At 33.7% G+C, this 21,480-nt stretch overlaps 1 protein-coding gene and 1 long non-coding RNA gene across 2 annotated transcripts; both read right to left on the bottom strand.

Annotated features, from left to right (window-relative positions):
- Positions 1-797: 797 nt before the first annotated feature.
- Positions 798-16,190, bottom strand: LOC120284020 (phenylalanine--tRNA ligase beta subunit, cytoplasmic-like). Its single transcript, XM_039290847.1, has 12 exons — positions 16,118-16,190; positions 16,026-16,039; positions 13,961-14,192; positions 13,681-13,872; positions 13,450-13,577; positions 13,213-13,331; positions 3,392-3,515; positions 3,255-3,329; positions 2,378-2,485; positions 1,656-1,708; positions 1,454-1,547; positions 798-898 (listed from the first exon to the last, which is right to left on the bottom strand). The coding sequence occupies exons 1-12, from the start codon at positions 16,188-16,190 to the stop codon at positions 830-832; spliced, it is 1,281 nt and encodes a 426-aa protein (XP_039146781.1). The 3' UTR covers positions 798-829.
- LOC120250490 lies at positions 4,867-12,833 on the bottom strand. The gene is made up of 3 exons (XR_005533024.1): positions 12,797-12,833; positions 11,918-11,979; positions 4,867-4,948 (listed from the first exon to the last, which is right to left on the bottom strand). It is a non-coding gene; the product is annotated as an uncharacterized LOC120250490 (long non-coding RNA).
- Positions 16,191-21,480: the final 5,290 nt, after the last annotated feature.

The following is a 21,480-nucleotide window of genomic DNA, read 5'->3' as shown; positions in this document are numbered from 1 at the left end:
AACTTGTTCGGACCAAGCAAAAACCCAGTTAACTTTTATCATAAATAAATAAATAAATAAAATAAAATAAAATAACATAAAATAAAATAAAAAGGATTTATAAGTTTTTTTAAAAAAAATAATTTCTACGTATTATTTTAATGTCGTATTATATGTCTAAAATACATACCGCCACTGAAGGTCCTGTAACAGGTTTAACTTTCTGACTCAATGATCAAAGTTAATGAAAAATAACAGCAAAATACTTTTCCAAACACCTCAGTTAAGACTTTTGGAAAGTCTTTTGACCAATTTCTTATTGTTGCTATGCTATCCTCACTGTCATAAAAAGTGTTCTTTCTTGTTCTATATTATCAAAAGCTTAATATAATTTACATGATGCACATTAGATTTGGTTGTTATTCCTGGTTCCAATCATAACTGTTTGTAAATAACAGAAATACCTAATAAGTATAAACACTAACAAAGTCAGAAAAATGACTGGTTGATTATCAGTAAATTAAAAGGGAGACGGAATGTTTACATGTTTAAGAAATAGAAGTTGCAGCTATGAAATATGCTTTCAGAAATGGTCAATATGGAGAACAAAATTAAACTAAATGGGACTGTAAAGCTAATCCCATTTGGCTCTCAGTTCTTAAAAACATCGACTAGTTGGCAATCAATCTCTTTTGCACTTGAGCATGACCAAAAAAGAAAGTGTTTGAATCGATATTTTTAACTGACATCCTGCAATAAATTTGATAAATTAGAACAACTACCTTCCATTTTAATGAGTATCAAGTGCAAAACAGGGCAAGCAATTGGATGCTGCATAATTTTCGGGACTTCATAGCACGGACGGGATGTCAATCTCAAGAAATGAGCAAGGGTCCTGTATTTTGAACTCGGACAAAACCTGAAAGGATATAAATATAAAATCATTAGTCACATACCAAACATACAGATAGTTCTTTTGGTTAAACAAAATGTGATATAACAGCATGCTTAAATTAAAATATAGTCAAAATCTTGAGAAACATGTAGACCATTCTGTGGCTAAAGAAACTCTTTATCAATAAAAATATAAACAAAAAAAAATTAAGACAACCTTTAAGTTGATCAGGCTTACAAATTCAAAAATTTTACCGGACTTGGTTCACATCTTTCAGCAGAATATTGTAAAAAGTTTAAGGTGACAAATAGAAAGTTAGGACAGAGAACACCCTACTGAAATTGTGCCTGTAATTTTAACTAGAACCCCACACAGTTTTTTTAAAATGCAAATCACCCATACAAAGTCTGGCATCTTATTCATCATGAACATTCAAGATCTCATATATTAGAACAGGATACCAAGATTAAAAAAAAAAAATCTTAAAGAATTCATCTACGCTACAGATTTCCTAAAATCAAACAGGGGGACTAATAAAATTTCAGATAGGTGAATGAAAGATGGATTTGAATAAACTACCTCTGGATGAACAATGCCAAAGTTGCCGATCTTTTTTACCTTGAAACTGATGCTACATTGTCTGTTGGGGAAGAATTCAGTTAGCTTCAAATGCCTAGAACATATGCAATAATAACAAGAGAGTTTTTAGTGCTTTTGAACATTTACAAAGATGAAATTGTAAAAAATGTATGCCCATCAGATACATGATATAATGAATCACAATTTCAAGGAGCCCATAATTGTCATTATTCTCTCAACCAAGCCCATAATTTCCTGCACAATGTGCAAAAATATTTGAACAAACTTGGACTAATAATCACCCTGGAAATGGTAAACAAGCTGTGTAATTGACAGATGAACTGAATCATCCAAAATTAAGGAACTAATAAATACTTAACATCAACAAATTATATTAAAACAATTGTTGCATTTTTGCTATACATAATAACCAAGGCTAAGAATCCCACATTGGTTGCAGCAAAGCCACAAATTGCAATAGGAAAAAACAATCAAATAGTGGTAACAAGGGAATTTTAGCAAAGTTACACAGTTTAAAAAAAATCAAATTACATATATGCCCTTTTACATTTTAAGCATAAAGTTAAGTGTAGCCAACTTTAAGAATATTGTACTACCTAAAATGGGAGGTGTTAACTAGAAATGGCTCAACCATCTGTTAAAAATAGAATAGATCCTCACAACATCAGAAACGCTCAATAACGAAGGGTCTATGAATAAATCATATTATACAAGTATTGGTTTGCTTGGATGTTTCTATGGTTCAATTAAATATGCAATTGATCCATTCGTCAAGCACAAATGCTAGGCACATAGAATAAAAAAGCAAAGGAATAACCCAAACCAACAGAGGAACTATATGTAGCATGTTTGGACATTAAGAATTCGTCCCTTTTTATAAGGTGTACACCATACAAATCATACCTCAAATCCGGAGTATACATTGCAGTACAATGCTGCAAGTCGACGATTATTTGCCGCACCAACATCATTGGATTCATCAATTATGACAACATCACCCACTTCAAATATCTATTTCATAACACAATATAGCATGACAACCAAAATGTTGACTTTGATAATGAAAGTATCATACAGTGCTAATATGTGCCACAAAGCTCTTAGAGCATGCCCATAAAGTTAAACCAAATAAAGTTCACACAAAGTCCATCGTAAAGTTGTAAAAAAATTAGTTATTCAAACCCACATTAAGCCAGACTTACACTTCATGCATAGGAGAGGAAGTGTCTTAATAAGCCATCGCACAAAAGCATTTTCCATTAGTTTCATGGAAATATGTCCTTAAAAGCCAAAGGCAGTATCATCCATTAGTTTCAACACAATCATTCACGCTATTGAAATGAAAGCGAACTATAAGGTCTCATAGTTCTATGTTATTTATGAAAAGTTGTACACCCTTAAGGTAGATTAAATGTCTCTGCTTACAATTAAGTATGGGCCTGCTCACCATTCTTGCAGTAAAAGAGGATCATTATAATGTGGGACCAGTGCAGGTAGATGTTGCAGCCAAATCCATGTAATATGGATAGCGAGTTCTTACAAATGATGAGAAAAAACTAATCCATATGCCTATAATATTGGAAAATATATAAGTCAGATTTTGGAAGGGCATGTACTCCAATGAAAAAGTTTGGATGCCTTTATAAAAATTATATTCAATATAGCTTTACTAGATAAAGGAAAAGATCAACAGAGTGTAAAGTAGCAGTTACAAACAGACAAGTTAAAATCATCTGCAACTCTTAAAGTAAATGTAGAAGAAGGCTCATTCTGCAGATACCTTAATGGGCTTTGCGTGATCCTTGTTATGTTTTAGGGTTTTTAATAACCCCGACATCAGACTATTCCGAACAACCTGAGAACAAGGCAAGTTAGATAGCTAAATTGATAGTTATATAAAGGAGGTAAGTAGTATACCTGAAACTCAGATGAACAAGGATTTGCAACGCTAATTGCATTCCCCAAATCCACTTGCTTCAACATACTGAAGTTTTCTTCGTGTGAGCACAAAATCCATGTCAACGCCTTCAAATAACCAGCCCTAGAAACCTACAATGTGAAACCTTCTTAGAATGGGGAAAAAAAGCATAGGCAAAAATTAACAAGAGAAATAGATAAATAATAATTCTCTTCAACAAATCAAGATCAAGTTAGTTATTGGCGTGTACATAAAACATGCCCAAGAATAACCTAAAAAGCCCTTTACTGGACATGTTGTTACTCTTGAATAATTAGAATGAATTATGTATCAACCAAATTCAGATTCAGTCCTAAGAATCTCATGACACCCACCTGGTAAAACACAAGTATAAATGCAGAAACTTTCCCAAACAAAGGAAATAAAAGCATAAATGGGCATCCAAAATGATGTGTATAATATCCATGCCCCTATCTATCAGAACACCAGTGGTGCTCCAACATGTTAAAGTTATTATAATGCTACCAAATACTGGATATGTAACAATGAACAAGAAAACTGAACATTTTTTCCATCAGAAATAAGCAAATATAGGATATGTAACCAAGAACAAGAAAACGGAACATTCTTTCCATTTTAAACAAGTAAATAGTGGGTATGTAACAAAGAAAAAAATTTAACACTCTTTCCTTTTGAAACTATTAGGCTTTGCTTGGCTGGAGGGAGGGGTGGGTTCATAAAGTAATGGAAAGGAAGGGAAGGGAACGGAACGGAAGGGTTGAATAAATACTTTGCTTGGGGGGAGGGAAAGTAAAGGAAGGGTTGTGACCATTTTGTGTTTGGTTTGGAAGTAAATGAAAGTAAGGTTATGTCTTATTATTACCAAAATACCCTTATATTGCTCCAATTCAAACACAAAAAGCATAAGCATTTGGATTATTTTAATTATGTTTTTAGACAACTAACTAAAATTTTTAGTTTGGGCTTTTTTATTACGTTTGATGAATTTTATTTTTAAAATTTCATCAAAATTTTAAAAATAAAATTCATCAAACGTAATAAAAAATTATTGTAGCACCAAAAAAACTCCACAAATAAATATTACAATTTTCATGAAACCACCAAAATACATAATATTTCATCTAAATAAATCACGCATAATACACATAGTTTATCAAATTAAGCAACATACGCATTGCTCTAACATTGTAACATAAAATTTTTCATCAAAATAAACCACAACATTGTTCCCTTGCATGACGCATTGTTTCAACATCTAAATAAACCATAACACATTGTTATCAAATTAAACAACATATATGTTGCTCCAACATCTAAATAAACCATAACACATTGTTATCAAATTAAACAACATATATGTTGCTCCAACATTTAAATAAACCATAACACATTGTTGCCTTGCATGAGATCAAATCACATTGTTCATCAAAATAAAGTCAAGTTAATGTTGATTTGGCAAGATAGATCAAAAGACAAAATGTTCTTGAAAATCATTCAATGTTGAACCACCATTTGTGACAATCATCCATCAATCCCTACAAAAATACGAAGAATGAGATTACAATTTTAGTAACTATGTCTTGCATTAATATACCAAAAATTATTTAATGTTGGTAAGTAATACTAACCTTCCATTTTAATTTTGTAGTTCATGATCATGGCCCATCGACTTCAACAATGAACTCTTTCGATGTTGACTCGGGCATTTAATCAAAGCTTCCAACAATGGCACATCTTTTGCAAGTAATAGATAAGCATCGTTTAGAATTGGTTGTGAGAGTCCTAAATCGGAAAGCATGCCCCATAAATCATAATCTTTGTACGGATTTGGGTTTGATAAACATTCCTTTATAATATTCGTGCTCGAATGAGATGCTTCAACCAATGCGGTGGTTGATTAAACAATAGAAGCGGTCATTGATTCAACGGCCATTCCCAATTTGCTAAGATTCTCATTAATATCGTGGACTTTGACTTTCTTAGACTTGGAAGCACTTTGACCTTCAAAGCGTGATTATTGATTTGTAGGCATCGGTGAGGCTTCGTCTTCAATCTCATTGGGTTGCACATCTTCATTTTCATTTTCATCCAAATTTTCCAAATTCACCATATTTTGTCTAACCATAAAGTCAATTTCATCAATTGTATCTTCCTCATTTTGTGTAGGCATTGATGAGGCTTGATTCTGAGCCCTTCTCCGTCTCATTTCCGATGCAGTTTCAGCTTGTTGCCCAGTTGCTCTATCTTTTCCATATAGTTGAACGAGCTTCTCATAATTTCAAACACTTTTGTTCATCCACTCATTGGCCTCTGGTTTGCTCTGTACATATAAAACAATATTAGGAATATAACATCCATGAATATAATTTTGTATCTCATGTACTTAAAAAAATTAGAAAAAAAATAACCTCAATTAGGTGTTGCCATTGTGGGATCGAAAATACGCATCTAGCATCATGAAGAAGACACCATACAGTATATCGAAGCACAAATATCATATTTGTTTTGTGTGGGTTCTTTCATTCCTAATAGAGGCAAGCCTCTATTATTAATTACCCTAGATTAGAAATCTTAGGAACCTCTGATTAAGGGCAAGAGTACAAGTAAAAGCATGAAGATTTTGCAAATTATAAATCTTGTCATTTTATTATATAAGCATATTTATTACATCACTTATATATATGCATATATATATATATATATATATATATATATATATATATATATATATTATCTTTTTATATATTTTTTTTATTATTATTTTTTTATTTTTTATCTTTGCCGCGGTTTGTGCCTTGTCGCTGCGTTGCCTGCCTTGTTGCCATTTTGAGATATATATCTCATTGCTGCCTTGCAATTTTTATATCACTATCTCAAGATGAATAAGTTGCTATTGCCTGTGCCTTATCACCGCATTGCATGCTTGGCTAACTGTTGTATTTGATATGCATCTTGTTATCGCCTTGAAATTTGTCATTGCCTTTGGGACATAAATTTTAATCGTTAACTAACCCATGATGAGTGCTTTCCTGTAATTGACTTGACCAACCAGTAATTCTTCGGTCTTCAATGGTCCATGCTATCATCAGAAAATTGGGTTGGTGTTAACTTTTCATCTCAGATGAACCTTTTCATCAAGTCTGCTTTCTCGAGTCCATGTGTTTGTGTCTCCAGCACTGAGAGATATATTAAATGGGTTGGAAAAATAGGAGGTGAAGACTAACTTTTATTAAATTATTTTTAAAGTGTAGTGTGAACTTAAATCATTAATTTAAAAAAGTAATCATAAAATCTCATCAGCAATGATGGTTATGGATTTGAGCTGGTTTACAGGTAAAATTGATGTTTGAATTCAAACACAAACATGGCTTTTCAGAAAGTTGGATTTCCTATGGGCCATTCAAGAATTGGAAATGGAATTATCTCAAGCACTACCAAGATTTATTGGATTTTTTACACCTAACCAAGGTATTTGCCTCCACGTCTATGGCTCTACTATCCTGTATTACATGTATTGAATAATATATATATATATATATATATATTTTTAATGCACGTGAGCATGCTTTCTCATTCGCATGCATGCCCCTTTTTTTTCTATGCACGTATGCTCCCTTTTTTTATTTATTTATTTATTATGGCATGCTTCTAGATCATCATTTTATTTTGTTTATATATATATATATATATATATTTTATCCCAATAGCAACCAAACATGGGTATGCATTTTTTATTGAAATGTGTGTGCATGAGCCACGTAAATTTTTATAGTGGGTAAGTTGATAGCCTGAATATGAAAGACAGCAGCAGGATGCAAAATTGCTCAATGAATTTGGGATTCTAAACCATGACACATCACCACCAGTGAACATGAAAGACAACATAGCTTTACAGAAAATATCCTTTTACAATGAGGGCTCGTTGAAGCACCGATGCATGTGGTTGGATAACTTCAATCAATGCAGCACAGAAAGAGCCTTTGGAATTTATAAGAGCCGATTGAACGACATCATTTGCACATGGGTCTTGCACCAATTGTTTGGATTTGGCTTCTTCACTTGAATTTGAGAATTGCACATAATTTCCTTCAAACTGAGAAAACCAAAACCATAAGAATTGATTGGTTCTTCAACTCTAGAACAACATAATTTCCAAGAAGATCCTGAGCCATAGTTCGTTGGCCAATACTTATGTTTCGAATGCCATCAAGCAATCTTTGTTCACCCAGCATCCGGTCTTCGCCTGAGCTTGAAGAGCAATCAGAGAATATGGGTAATGACCAACATGCATTACCATTGCCATCACCTTGAACATATCCACTGTTGTGGGATTGAAGCCAACCATGGAAAATCAGTGACAATGAGACATTTGTCCCGCCAAACAAGACATCCATAGGCAGTTCATAACGTGAGGGATCTCATCCAATAAACTCTCCGCCTTCCCTTCCTTAAATCTCATAGTCTTCATCTCAGAATTCAAATCAGACCAGCATTGAAGGTTTTTTTTTTTTGCAATGGAGACAGCGCTATCAACATCTTCGTTAGAGTCCACAGCAGCAACAATGAGCGGCGGCGACGGTGCACAAAAATAATGGCATCAGGCGGCATGGCAACGACGATGGTGAGCATCGGCGGTGACGTCAACGACAAACTCAGCATGCTTGGCGGCATTATCTCAGCCATCCAAGCATGCCCCGGCAATGCATAGCAGCAACGAGCGGCGGCATCGGCATGCTTGGCGGCATTATCTCAGCCATCAAGCATGCCGCGACGATGAATAAGGGCAATGGCGACACGGGAGGCAACGTAGCGACAACCAGCCACGGAATTATTTATTTATTTTTATATGCTTATACATATGAACACGGATAGGGGGAGAGATCGCACCGTCTTCCTCGTCTTCTTTTTCCTCTTTCCTTTTTTCCTCCGAATCCTTTTTTTTCTCCCTTTCTTTCCTTTTTCCCCCACCTTTTTAAGAGAAAAAAACCTGGATCTTATCTTTTTTCCACCAACCCCTCCATCAAATCACAACATGAGGATAATTTTTTAAATTTTTTTTTTATTAATGTTTTTTTAATTTAATTTTTTTTAAAATTTTTTTTAAATTTTTTATAATTTTTTTTAAAATTTTTTTATTAAAATATATATATATATATATATTTTAAAACTTCTTTTTTTTTAATTTAATTTTTTTAGTTCAATTTAATAATTATTTTTTTTAAAGTTTATTATTATTTTTTATTATATTTTTTTTACTTATTTATTATTATTATTTTTTTTTTAATTAATTTTCTTTTTATTATTATTTTTTTATTATATATTTTTCATATTATTATTATTATATTTTTTTCCTAATTATTATTATTATTTTCTTTAATTATTATTTTTTTTAATTGCAAAACCCATCCCTATCTAATCCTAACTTCCCCGTGAAATCACAACGAAGCAGGAGATCGGGTTTTTATCCCTTTTTTTATATTTTTTTTAATTATTATTATTATTATTTTATATATTTTTTAAATAATTTCAAATTTAAAAAATTTTAAATTTCAAATTTTTTTTTATTATTTTCAAATTTAAAAATTTAAATTTAAATTTTATTTATTTATTATTTTCAAATTTAAAAATTTAAATTTCGAATTTTTTTTATTTATTATTTTATTATTTTATTATTATTATTCTTTATTCTTTATTATTTATTATTTTTTTCATTATATATTCATTATTTATTTTGTTATTATTATTATTTTTAAATTCACTCTACCTTGGGATGCGTACTCAAGTGCTTCAGGATTTGCATTTCTCCCATTGCCTCGAGATCTTCCCTCAGGCTACATGAAACTTAAGATCGTCTTGGGATGTGTGTTTGGCTATCCTAAGATTTGAGATTGACTTGAGATATGTGTTCTCGAGGATAATCTTGTAATAATAATTTTTTTATGCCTCGAGATATGTTCTCAAGGGGCAATTTTGTAATTTTGCATTTTGTATTTAACTTGGAATTTACATTCTAGTCCAAAACAATGAAATAATCAATTAAGATTAGGATTAGGACATTTAAATTTTAATTCTAAATATATCTATGATTAGGATATATTAGAATTTAAATTAAATTGGAATTTTGTTCCATTAGGACATTGAATTTTATTAGGACATGCATTATATTATTTATATATAAACAGCCATACTTCAGGTTCTGCATCCCAAGTTTCTGTAGTTGGATTCCAAGCGAATCCACTCATTCCATTCTTGAATATGTCATAACATCGGGTAAATTTTTTTTTTATATTTTTCATGCGGTTTTGCGCTTTTTCCTTGTCAATTGGCTTATTTGGAAATTTATTCTTCAATTCAGTAACTATATTCTCTAATGTATGTGTTGTAAATGTTCCTCCTACTCTATTCCCCACTATATGTTGATGCAAGTAAGCTTCGATCAAAGCATCATCCATAGTAGCATTCCATACCAATGTGGTATTTCCATCATGAGTTGCGTTTCTCTTTGACATATTTTAGTAACTACATCAACAACACAAAAAAAAAAATGAGTACTTGACAACATCATTACATAAAATTGGTACTTCAAAAATGAACTACATCATCTTTAAGCACAAATAAATCACTAACAAGTGTACTAACAAGTGTTTGGAACCAAGCAAAATTAGTACTTCAAAAGTGTTCATTACATTAAATGGTTGATCACATAACACGTACATCACATTAATACATAAAATAGTTGATCACATAAATTGTTCCCACAAATACATATTATAAAAACCCATACAACATATGCTACTAGAAGACACTTAATATATGTCACTCAACATAATTAGCCCACATATCGGCCACTATAGCATCTCTAATAATCTCTCCTTGAATGGATTCCTCATTATTTTCCACACGATGACAATTTTCTTCATGCGGTTTATGCTCAAGTTCACTATCAACTTGTGCAAGTATTGCATTATCTGGGTCTACACCCATTAAGTAATTATGCAAAATACAACAAGCAAAAATAATCTCCTTTTGTGTTTCTTACCCATAATGGGGCTCTGTCGAGCTTCCTATTATAGGGAAACATTTTTTGATGACGCCAAATGCTCGTTCAATGGCATTTCTTAAAGATGCATGGCGGAGATTGAACAATTCACGTGCATTCCGTGGTGGATTTCTTGAATATTCCTTCAAGTGATATCTCTCCCCTCTATATGGTGTAATAAGCCCACTCCTCAACATAAACCCAACATCAACAAGGTAATATTTACCTATTCCATAAAATAAACTTCAATATTATTTTGTGTGTATATATGATTATGATATGTTATATAGTATTACAATGCATTAACAATTACCTTCCGGAATTGCAAGAGGAGCGGCCCTAGTTAATGCATTTTTTATAATTCGTGAATCAGACGCTGTACTTTCCCACCCAGGTAACACATAAGTAAATTTTAAATCAAAGGTGCATGCGGCCAATACGTTTTGTGTTGGATATTCTTTTCTTCCACGATACCTAGGGGCGTCGACACTAGAAACTTTTACACGGATATGTGTTCCATCAATGGCACCAACACTTTCCTGCCAATAAATTTTTTTATCCACTTCAAACATACACATTGTTGTAATAAATTTATAAATTTATAATTTGCAATTTAATGGACACATTATTACCTTAAAATATGGATAGAATCTATTGGTGTTGAATATTTCAGAAGGGATGTGTGAGCCATCTGGTTGTATTAGAAATTTATCCTCTAATTCCATGATAGCTTGTAAGACATTATGGAAATGCTGAAAGATTGTTTCACGAGAACGACGGAAGAAAAAAGCTAGCTCACGGTGGGAGACATTGTGTCCTAATAAGTATAGTGTCTTGGCAACTTGCTCCTCGACTGATACACATAAAGTTGGCCTAAGACCACCCTCTCTGACTAACATATCACATAATCCAAGAAAAGCTGTAGGGGTCATTCTTATCATGTTGTGACACAAGTCGCTTGAAAGCAAATGTGACATTAACTCATTTCTTGCTTGGTCTCCGTGAAGCCTACCTTCACGGGTGATTTGACTGGACATATGTTCAAGATCATTGATGTAGCACATGATCCAACCAATCACAGCGATAACTACCTGAGTTGCTGCTAAGTGATGAAATCGTTGCAATTTTAAAAAGGAATTGTCCAATATAAATTTAATCAACAGAATTTTTGCCAACCGTTCTCTTTCGTCTGCCATCTATACATAAATTGTCCAATATAAATTTAAAGATTCAGACAAAAATAACACATTCTCCAAAGATAAGTAACAAGAAAGTATAGTCATTAACATATACCAAGTAAAACTTCTCATATATTACATGCTTAAGCCAAATGTTAATCATAATCACATATAATTTATTTATTATGAAATCTAAAATGATATCGAACACATATAAAATGATATCTAAAATGATATCGAACAAAAGCATGCAAAAAAAATAATAATAATAATTAAGAGAATCAAACCTGAAGTAATTAACTCTCTAGTTCTTGATGCTTCAAGATCAACAGTAATTTCAATGAAAATCCTAAAAGCAAGCAAAAGTGCAAAAATTTGAAAAAAAAACCAAACTTTATCATATATTATATCCAACAAATAAATGATAAATGGTTTGACATTATGCCATGATCTCTTTAATAGAATGCCTATATTCTTTGATTGCATCAAAAGCTGTCTACTTAAGCCTGCCAATAAACAAGCTGGTTATGAGCTATCCACATTCAGATAACTTGAGCTCAAGCTCAGATCAATGATCTAATAAATGAAATGAACTTAAACTACTAGTCCAGTTAAAAATAAATTGAGATGAACTCAAGACAGGGTATTGTCTTAGGCTAACTACACAGCACAACAACAACAGCATAAAAAAGTAAATAAATAGATAAATAAATAAAAACAGAATCCTACATAAAATTAAAGGAAAATTTGACTTAAAATGACCATTTAACAAAATGTAGTGGACATTTACACCAACAACCAAATTTCGCTAGGCATTGATGATACAAAAATTCCGTTTCTTCAGATAATAAGATTATAAATTATGGATAGGGAATGAGTACCTCACTAGCAAACTAAGTTCAAAAGATTATTTTAAACCAGAACATTTTCGCAACTAGTGATTGAACAACTGGCTATAATGAGAATTTTAATTTAAATTATCTCAAAATCTACACAACCGAATACATGAAAAGAAGAAGGAAAACTATATTATTTGCAACAAATAGAGATCTTTTTTTAACAAACATTTCAACTGAATCCAGGCATTGAAATTCAAAACTTCAAACAAACAAGAGGCTATAAGAAAAACAAAGATTTTGAAAATAACAAAAGGATAGGAAAATAACCTCTCGTGAATGGTGAGGTTGGTTGGCGGCTGAGAAAAATCGCGGCTGAGAAAGATTGCCAGTTGATATGAGAAGCATAGTGAATCAAACCTAATAAAAAGGGCAAGGTTTGTAATTTTTGAAATCTTATAAGGGTAAAATCGTCTGAAAAAATTATTAACCCTCCCCAACCCACCATTTTGGTGGGTTGATGAATGGAGGGAAATGAGAGGTTTTCAACCCTCCAAAACCCTTCAAAACCCTTACAAACCCTTCTCAACCGTCCCCCCAAGCATGGGTTCAAAGAACCCTTACTTTATGAACCCTCCCAAACCCTTCCAAACCCTCCCAGCCAAGCAAGCCCTTAAATGAAAACCTAGTTAACTTTAAAATAACCTATATCCAACTAATGACCATGAAAAAATCATGAATGATACAACTGTGTCTCTGCTCGGATCTTATCAGAAAATTTGTTCAATGGTTGTCGCCCTCCCTTTGTCAAACATTTAGGCTTTGATTTTGGAATATTGTTATAACCATAAGTAATAGCAACACCCTTTTATAATCATTAAAAAAAATGAAAGGATGGTTACCACAATATAGAATACAAAGATGTGGCAGGATTAGCTTGGAAAAATTAACAAAGCCCACTAGTCAATGAACATAGACAGTACCTCCATGACATCATGGGGATGAAGAATATCACTTCTAGTGGGAGGTATTGAAACAATAATATTATACTTTCCACTCTGAGATAATGACTCTTCGGTTTGAAGTTGCATTTTCTTCAATAAGTGAATGACTTGTTATTTGCAAGAATGTCACAACAAAATATAAAATATAGATAGAATTAGAATGTGTAAAAGTAACAACTTGTAATAGCATACAAAATAAAAGATTGAAACACTCAAGCAGAAATGGCACCTCCTGTTCTGGCAATGAAACTCCTATTGAACCACTAATATTTGAAAGGTCAACCTTCATGTTGGTAATTGAAGGATCAGGATAAATGCTCGTACATCCATCAGAGTGTACAACTGTAACAGGTTCAACTTCGAACTTTTCTTGGCAATACTCCGAAAACATTGTCACATATGAAATTGACCACAAGAATTCTACGTAAGACAGTCAATTATTTTCACATCAAAGCTTTGACTAGTAATTATAAAATCTTTCTTACTATCATATTTAGAACAATTTTTACCTTTGTTAGATTAGTAGCTGTGTATTTAATGAATACATTTCTTGTTTGCAAACTGATTGCTGAATGTGCACCATTAATAATTGGATGTAGTAATAAAACCCTTATGCAGTTAAGATAGTGTACTTGTGATAGCAGATTAACTAAATTCACAAGAACAAACACCAAGTACATGATGACATCATAGGTTTTAAAATCCATGTACACAACTACAGACTATAAAATAGAACGTTAATCCTCAAGAAAAAGCAATTTACTAACAACTTCTCCACAATTATAATCTTGTTAACAATTTACAATTTGTAATGGTTTTGATGGTAAAAAAAAATTCACAGTAATCAATAACTGCTAAATCAAGAAAAACTATTATAACGTATATGAAAATGGAAAATAGCACATATTATAGTGTTACACTACAAGTATGAATGATGTGTTGGGTGGGGGATTTTTGTGCTTTAGTGTTAAGTGCAATGAATATGATAACTTGTAAAATGATACATTTTTCATGCTTAACTGCTAATATGCCCTATTTAGGAGTTACTACAACTTTAATTGCACATGGTTCTTCTTGCTCTGATCCCTAAACACTTAGAGAGGTTTGAAGTTTACTTTGTTGGTTGAAATTGAATTGTTGAAAAAACAAATGGAAAGAGCTACCACTTTGAAGTATAAAGCTACTCTCGAAAAGTCAAATACTAGCATGTTTTAATGCTTAACTGTTAATATGTCCTATTTAGGAGTTACTACAACTTTAATTGCACATGGTTCTTCTTGCTCTGATCCCTAAACACTTAGAAAGGTTTGAAGTTTACTTTGTTGGTTGAAATTGAATTGTTGAAAAAACAAATGGAAAGAGCTACCACTTTGAAGTATAAAGCTACTCTCGAAAAGTCAAATACTAGCATGTTTTAATGGGAGAAAGAGCTACCTTTTAGGGATGAGTGAAAGCTACCATTTTTGTAAAGTTTAGTGTGGACCTAAGTAGTAAAACCACCATTATAAAAATTTCTTCAAATAATAAATTCTTTGTTAGTAGGAAAGCATTGTGAATTGAATCATGTAGACACAGATGGAACACTTTGAATAGGGCGTGTTTACACTTGTTAAAAACACCTATGGATGTATTTTACTTGTTGGTCACTTTCATGAAACAATTGAGACTTTTAGTTTTTGGAGCTTGAGATCGAGCACTTATCTTTTTTTATCATCTTTTTTCTTAAGGGCAAGCAAAAGCTTAAGTGGGATGTTATTTGATTAGTGCTATATCATACATGTTCTAATGATTTTTGCACTTGGTAGTGTTTGTTTGGAAGAATTTGAAGTTACATGTAACTTGAGTTACTTAGCTTTTAGAAATCTAGTGTTTGTTTCATAGGATTTTAAAAACCCATTTAACTCAGATTATATCCAATAAGGGATTTGGTTTTACGCCCAAATTAGGCGTAAGTCAAAATCCGGGGAGTTGATAATCCTTAGGTAATGTATATATATATATATATGTGTGTGTGTGTACATATGCATTTATATATATATACATACATACATACATACATACATACATATATATACACATATACATATACAGATACATATACATATAAAAAAATATATACACATACACATACACATGCATATGCATATATACATGCATTCATATACTTATACACACACACATATACATATACCTATATATAGTATGTTTACATATACATATACTCATATACATATATGTATATATGTGCATATATTCATATATACACACATACATATACTGATATATATATATATATTGATATACATGTACATAGATGTGCATATATACACACATATACATACACTTATACACATGTGTTTTCCACAATTCCAAATTTACAAATTTTTTCAAACAAACAAAAAAATCTTATAATACAGTAATTCCAGTTACACACAACCAAATACAAGATTTGACTGCACTATATTTCGAAAATCAAGTATGTCAGTTACATTTGTCCTTAAGAGTGTTTTTATGGATTATTTAGTACTTAGTTTGTTCTATTTACACTTTCAAACCTGTATAAGCACAACTAGAGCCAAAGCACAAAATCAGGAGTGAAACAGGGCCAGAAACAATATTCAAAGAAATACACGGCCAAAGTAAATACCTGTATACTTGCCCATGTACCTGTCAGTATCACTAAAGTGAAAAATCCAGAGAAATACACCAACCATCGACATGGTCATGTGCATGACTGTGCACTCCCCAGACCAAGGCGAATCCAGAGAAGAACACGGCTGTGTATATCATGTACAAGCCAGTGTACATCCAAGCCTCAAAAGCCAATGTTCCATAGGAGTACACGGGCTTTCATGAAGGATATGCGCCTGCATCTCAAGAGTTAAGGAGTAAGCACGACCAGACAAAAAGATACACGTCTATGTACATGACAACGCCCCTTGCGTACACGTCTATGTACATGACAACGCCCGTTGCGTATGTCCCGCAAGTGCACGGGTATGTCGAAGTAATAAAATCCCAGATGAGTGGGGTATCGTATCCACAGGGAGTAGGGAATAAAAACACTTAAATTGTTTCTTAACTAAGTGAAAAGTGATAAATCCTCTTCCTAGATGTAGACCTAACCCTTTGGTCCAGGTGGAAGGTCCCTAGTCACAATTAAGCCCTAGTTGCTAAAATCACTTCAACGCTTCACTCTGTTGACCTTGCAAATAAGCCCCAGCGGAAGGTCATCCTTTAGCCCATTCACTCTACTATGACCGCAAAGAACTTGAGGAAATGGAGGTAGAATAAATCACACCAAAGGAGAAAGGGGATGCTACACTATCCCTCGACTTACCCTCTCAGCCCTATCCAATCTAATTTTGTCTAACTCTCGTGGTGTGTCACTCACTCACAAGGGTTACCAAGAAAAACTCTCAACCCTAGTGTCACTCTAAAGGAGTATTCATACAATCAAGCATTCAAGATTGGAACTCAAATAAAACATCAATTAATTGAAAGCATAATAAAGAGGTTCAATGAAACGAATACATCCTAGGGTTCACAAATACCCAAGTACCCACTAGGGGGTTTAGCTCTCCATGGAGCTAATTACAATCAATGAAATCAAATGTAAAAGAAAAGAATCCATAGAACACCCCCTCGATAGTCATGACGATGGTCTTGTGGAGAGTCCTCTACTCGTCCAAGGGTCCCTTTGTCCGGCCTAGGATACACCTCGCCGGATCGGTGCCGATGAAAGCTCTCCCACTAACCTTCTTCTAAATGGAATGCGATGTTAGAGCAGTAGAACCTTTCCAAATCCCTAGCCAATACCTCTCAAAACCCTAGCCGAAGCCCTCTCTCAAGTTAGGGAAAAGATGGAGAAAAGAATACTGAAATCGGGGCTGAAATCGGGGCTGAAATCGGCTTTTAAAGGGCTGGAATCGGGAATCCACATGCCCATGTGGGCGCCCCTGTAGATTTTTCACACGGGCGTGTGGAATTAACAAAATGCCCGTGTGGATTCTCTATTTTCATCCTTCTTCGGCCAGCTGTGAACAATACCTGCTACAATGTTTACAGCATTTCAAACCCGACTTATGTCTTCGCGTTTGAACCTTCTCAAGATTTTCTCCAAATGGTGCATTTACGATCCACATTGGCTTCTTTCTCTAATATTCGGCCTCATAACCCTATCTGCATAAAAGTAAAATAAATACACACATATTAGTGTTAAAACCGGATAAAAGTAATGCTCATCATAAGGAAAGAACACTTCACATTCTTATCACACAAGCACTTATCAGTACACATGGCCGTATAACCCCAGGGATTGTTGTTTTGAGTCATCTAGAGATTTATAAGGACAAAGTATATGTCTGTATACTTACTCGATTCGTGGGGGTATAAAAAGAAAGCTAAAAAGACGTATTAGAGAGTCATCTTTTAGGAAAATGCTATGCGACGCAGGCTAGGGTTTTGAGGCAAGTTTAAGAAAGAAGAGGGAGTTTGAAAGAGTCACCAGACTAACGATCCTTGGCAATGACATCGGCTCATATCGATTCCATCATTGAAAACATTGAGAGGGGGTTTTATCTTTTACGGACATTGTTCTAGGACTTTATTTCTTTTGTTTAGAGATGAACATCGACCTCATGGAAGGCTAACTTCCTTGGATATTCAAATTTGATGTAACTTAGGATATTTATATTTCTATTTTGCTTTTAATATATATTTCGATCAGATTGTTGGGTTCATCTATGTCTTTATATTGTTGATTTAGCATAATGAGAGTGAATATTTCATTATGATTGTGTGATTGATATCGAGAGATTCATTGTGTAAAATCACGCATAGATGAAAGGAATCAATAATGTGCGCTAGAGGTGGGTCACTTGTGAGTCTTCCGATTAGAGTCATGTAGCAAAAGCTCCGATCTCTAACTAGGGGTTTCCTAGATCTCTTTGCAATTGTATGAAAGTAAAATTAAAAGAGATTTACTTCTATTATACTATAGGATTAGGTATTGAGGTGACTTGAGAAAGCACTCGATATATTCTTGAAACCCCTTTGTCCAACATTACTAGGGTTCAATCTATGTTAGTTGCAATGACCTTAATTAATTAATCTAAAGTGGAATCTTATTAGAGACCTTCTTCTCTTGATTGGTTAATCACTTCTTCCAGGCCTCACCCTTAGTTCTAAGCAATCTTAACTCTCAGTTTAGATTTTTTTTTTCTTAGCTAGATGATGAAGAAAGAGTTGATACTAGTAATCTTTAGTCTCTATAGATTATACAACCCTACTCACACATACACTATTACTTGATGACCTGTATACTTGCGGAGTAGTGCATACAACACAACTCAATGCAAGCAAATCTTAGACTCAAATCATTTTACTCTTTTACAATGCAAGGGCATCTTATCCTTGCTTGTTGTGTGCTACACAATTTGTAAGAGAAGTAGGCCCAAATGGTGTACTATTACATTGATGTTTCTAGAGAGGAGGAAGTTCTTGCTTACTAGAGGCTTATCACATTAGATTAATGACATGAGGCACAAATGCGGTGAAGGCAACTTCTTGAGAAAATTATAGATGATATATAGTACGACTATGTTTCATGAGGGCTCACTTTAGAATAATGTTGTTATAAACATTTTTTATTTTGGGTTTTGATATGGATGCTTTTGTCCTATTATGAATGTAGTTTCTATTTTGAGCTTTAACAAGAGGATGCTTGTAATGGAATTAATCTAATGGAAAATCTTTTTTTGGCTTGTTAATGAACTCTTTATTCTCTACTATTAATTTATCAATGAACTCATTATTTTGTTTCTTGAAGGACTATTCTAATGATTTTTGGATTATAAATTTGGTAAGTAATATGAAAACCTCACTTGCCATGTACAGAAGGCATAAAGTGACAAACAAAAAAGAACACCAAAAAAAAGATGGACAAAAACCATGGATAACATTTTGATATTATCACTTGCTAATATTGCAAAGAGTGGTATGAAAGTTGATAAATCATTCAAATATCAAGCATTTTTGGAAGCAACGAATAGTATGAATAGAAAATTCCCTATTATGTGCATGGATGTGGGTAATGTTGAGAAAAAAGCTTATGAATATTAGAGGTGTTAGGTGGAATAACTCAGAGAAAATTTAGTGCATGAAGATGGGGTATATGAGTTACATTTATTTAATACTTGTCCAACAATTTCTATTTAATTTAAAATGTAAAGTTTTGAATGTGGCATTCTTTCATGGGAACAACTGAAAGCCAAAGAGTATTTAAACAACCCATATATTTCTTTGAGGAGCTATGGTTGGTTGCTAGTGATGATCATGTCACTGGTGATTGTGTGTGTACCATCTACCAAAAATTAGGTAGTTGATGTGTTCTCCGCAAGTGTACTGGTTGCACACGAGTAATATAGTGGTACCCGGTTAGGGGTAGGGTTGTCGAACCTCAAGGACTGGACTTAAAGTACTAATTTATCTTCTGATGTTCAGTTTAACAAAGATTTGGTAAAAGATTTAATTAAGTACTAGTAGTGAAAGAGTGAATGATGGTAGAAATCTGGGGCTTAGGATTGTGTTTTCAACTACAAGAGAGCAATGCCCTGGGATGATCCCTATGATTTATAGTATGCTAAATTGATTAAAATGGTTACCAGGTACTTTCTGTGATTCAAGTGTGTATGATAAGTGTCTAAATGTAGGTGTTTTCATATATATATATATATCGTATGCACTTTGCATGTATTTTGTGAGGTTTGATGCCCGTTTCGCGCTTAATCGTCTATTATTTGCTTTGTAGGGCATATGGAAGCTATGGAGAACAAGAAGATATCATTTTGACGTAAAAAGAGAAGAAAAACAGAATTTTCATACTACCCCCCATACTACCCAAGATGGGGGCCGCATGCACTCAGAAAGTGCAGATTGATTTGGTGTTCCGTCCCGATTTTCATACTACCCAAAGATACGGGGCCGTATGGAGGCCGTATGCACCCCTGTATGGAACGTGAATCTAGGGTTTCGAGTACTATACGACTCCCCATATGACCCCTATACGGCCCGTATGCCTCGGGGGGTATATATACTCACTTTTAGGGCTGATTAAAAAGACTTTTTGTTGGCCGACTTTTGGGAGATCATTTGGGAGATTTTGGGCGACCTTGGGGAGGAGAAGAAGGGCAAGAAAGCTAGAAGATCATTCAAGCCCAAGGTCTAAGGCTCTCAAGGCAAGAAGGCAACATCATTCAAAGGGGAGATCGATCACGACTTGAAGGAAGGAGAACCATGGCTGGAGGAAGCGCCATTCGGCATTCCTTTGGCGGGGAAGCGTCATTCGGCATATTCTCGCCTCATCCTTCACCATTTCATCTAGGGAGTGTCATACTATGTCTTTGTTTCATGTTTTTGCTTGATTGTATGCTTTGTTATGAGATGACGATACACTAGACCCCCAAGGCCACCGGGTGTTGGTGAACCTTGGGGGTTTTTATCATGTATTTTTAGATGATTACTTGTTAATTCTATGCTTGGGTATTTTTTTGAGATCTAATCCATTGTTTTTCATGCTAAGTGTTACACCAAGGAGAAATCCGTAGCTCTTTTTATGAATGATGCATGTAGATGTGACTTGCTCGCATGTATTAGGTCATGAATGGATTAGAAGGGGATACTTGTATCATCACGCCGAGAAATCGGGTGTTTAGTAGCCCTCCATGTAGGTTTAATCCGAAGAAGAGTAGGTTTATTCCTAAGCGAGATTTCCTTGTACTTAATGCAATCGTAGGGAATGTAGATTTGGAAGAAATTCCTATCTATGTTCGTATGGGATTAGGGTTCAATCGCCGAGAAATTGGGGTTGTTCTAATCTTGGAATCTCATGGTCCAATTTACCCTTGCATCTTTTAAATCATCATCCATGTTGCATGATAACCCCTCAAGGGGATCCACATCCATAGGCCTTTGCACTTCATTGATTCTCTTGCTTGCTTATTGCTTGTT

This window comes from Dioscorea cayenensis, chromosome 19 (assembly GCF_009730915.1).
Source record: "Dioscorea cayenensis subsp. rotundata cultivar TDr96_F1 chromosome 19, TDr96_F1_v2_PseudoChromosome.rev07_lg8_w22 25.fasta, whole genome shotgun sequence".
Lineage (NCBI taxonomy): Eukaryota > Viridiplantae > Streptophyta > Magnoliopsida > Dioscoreales > Dioscoreaceae > Dioscorea > Dioscorea cayenensis.
The sequence above is the reverse complement of the archived record's forward strand: the minus strand, read 5'-3'. Positions and strand labels throughout refer to the sequence as shown.

Coding starts and splice junctions, on each gene's coding strand:
- LOC120284020 (XM_039290847.1), bottom strand. CDS start 16,190: ATGTCGATGGTTGGTGTATTTCTCTGGATTTTTCACTTTAGTGATACT. Junction 13,873..13,960: donor GGTAAAAATTGTTCTAAATA/TGATAGTAAGAA, acceptor TGTGGTCAATTT/CATATGTGACAATGTTTTCG. Junction 3,516..13,212: donor ATCCGAGCAGAGACACAGTT/GTATCATTCATG, acceptor GTAGGTTTCTAG/GGCTGGTTATTTGAAGGCGT.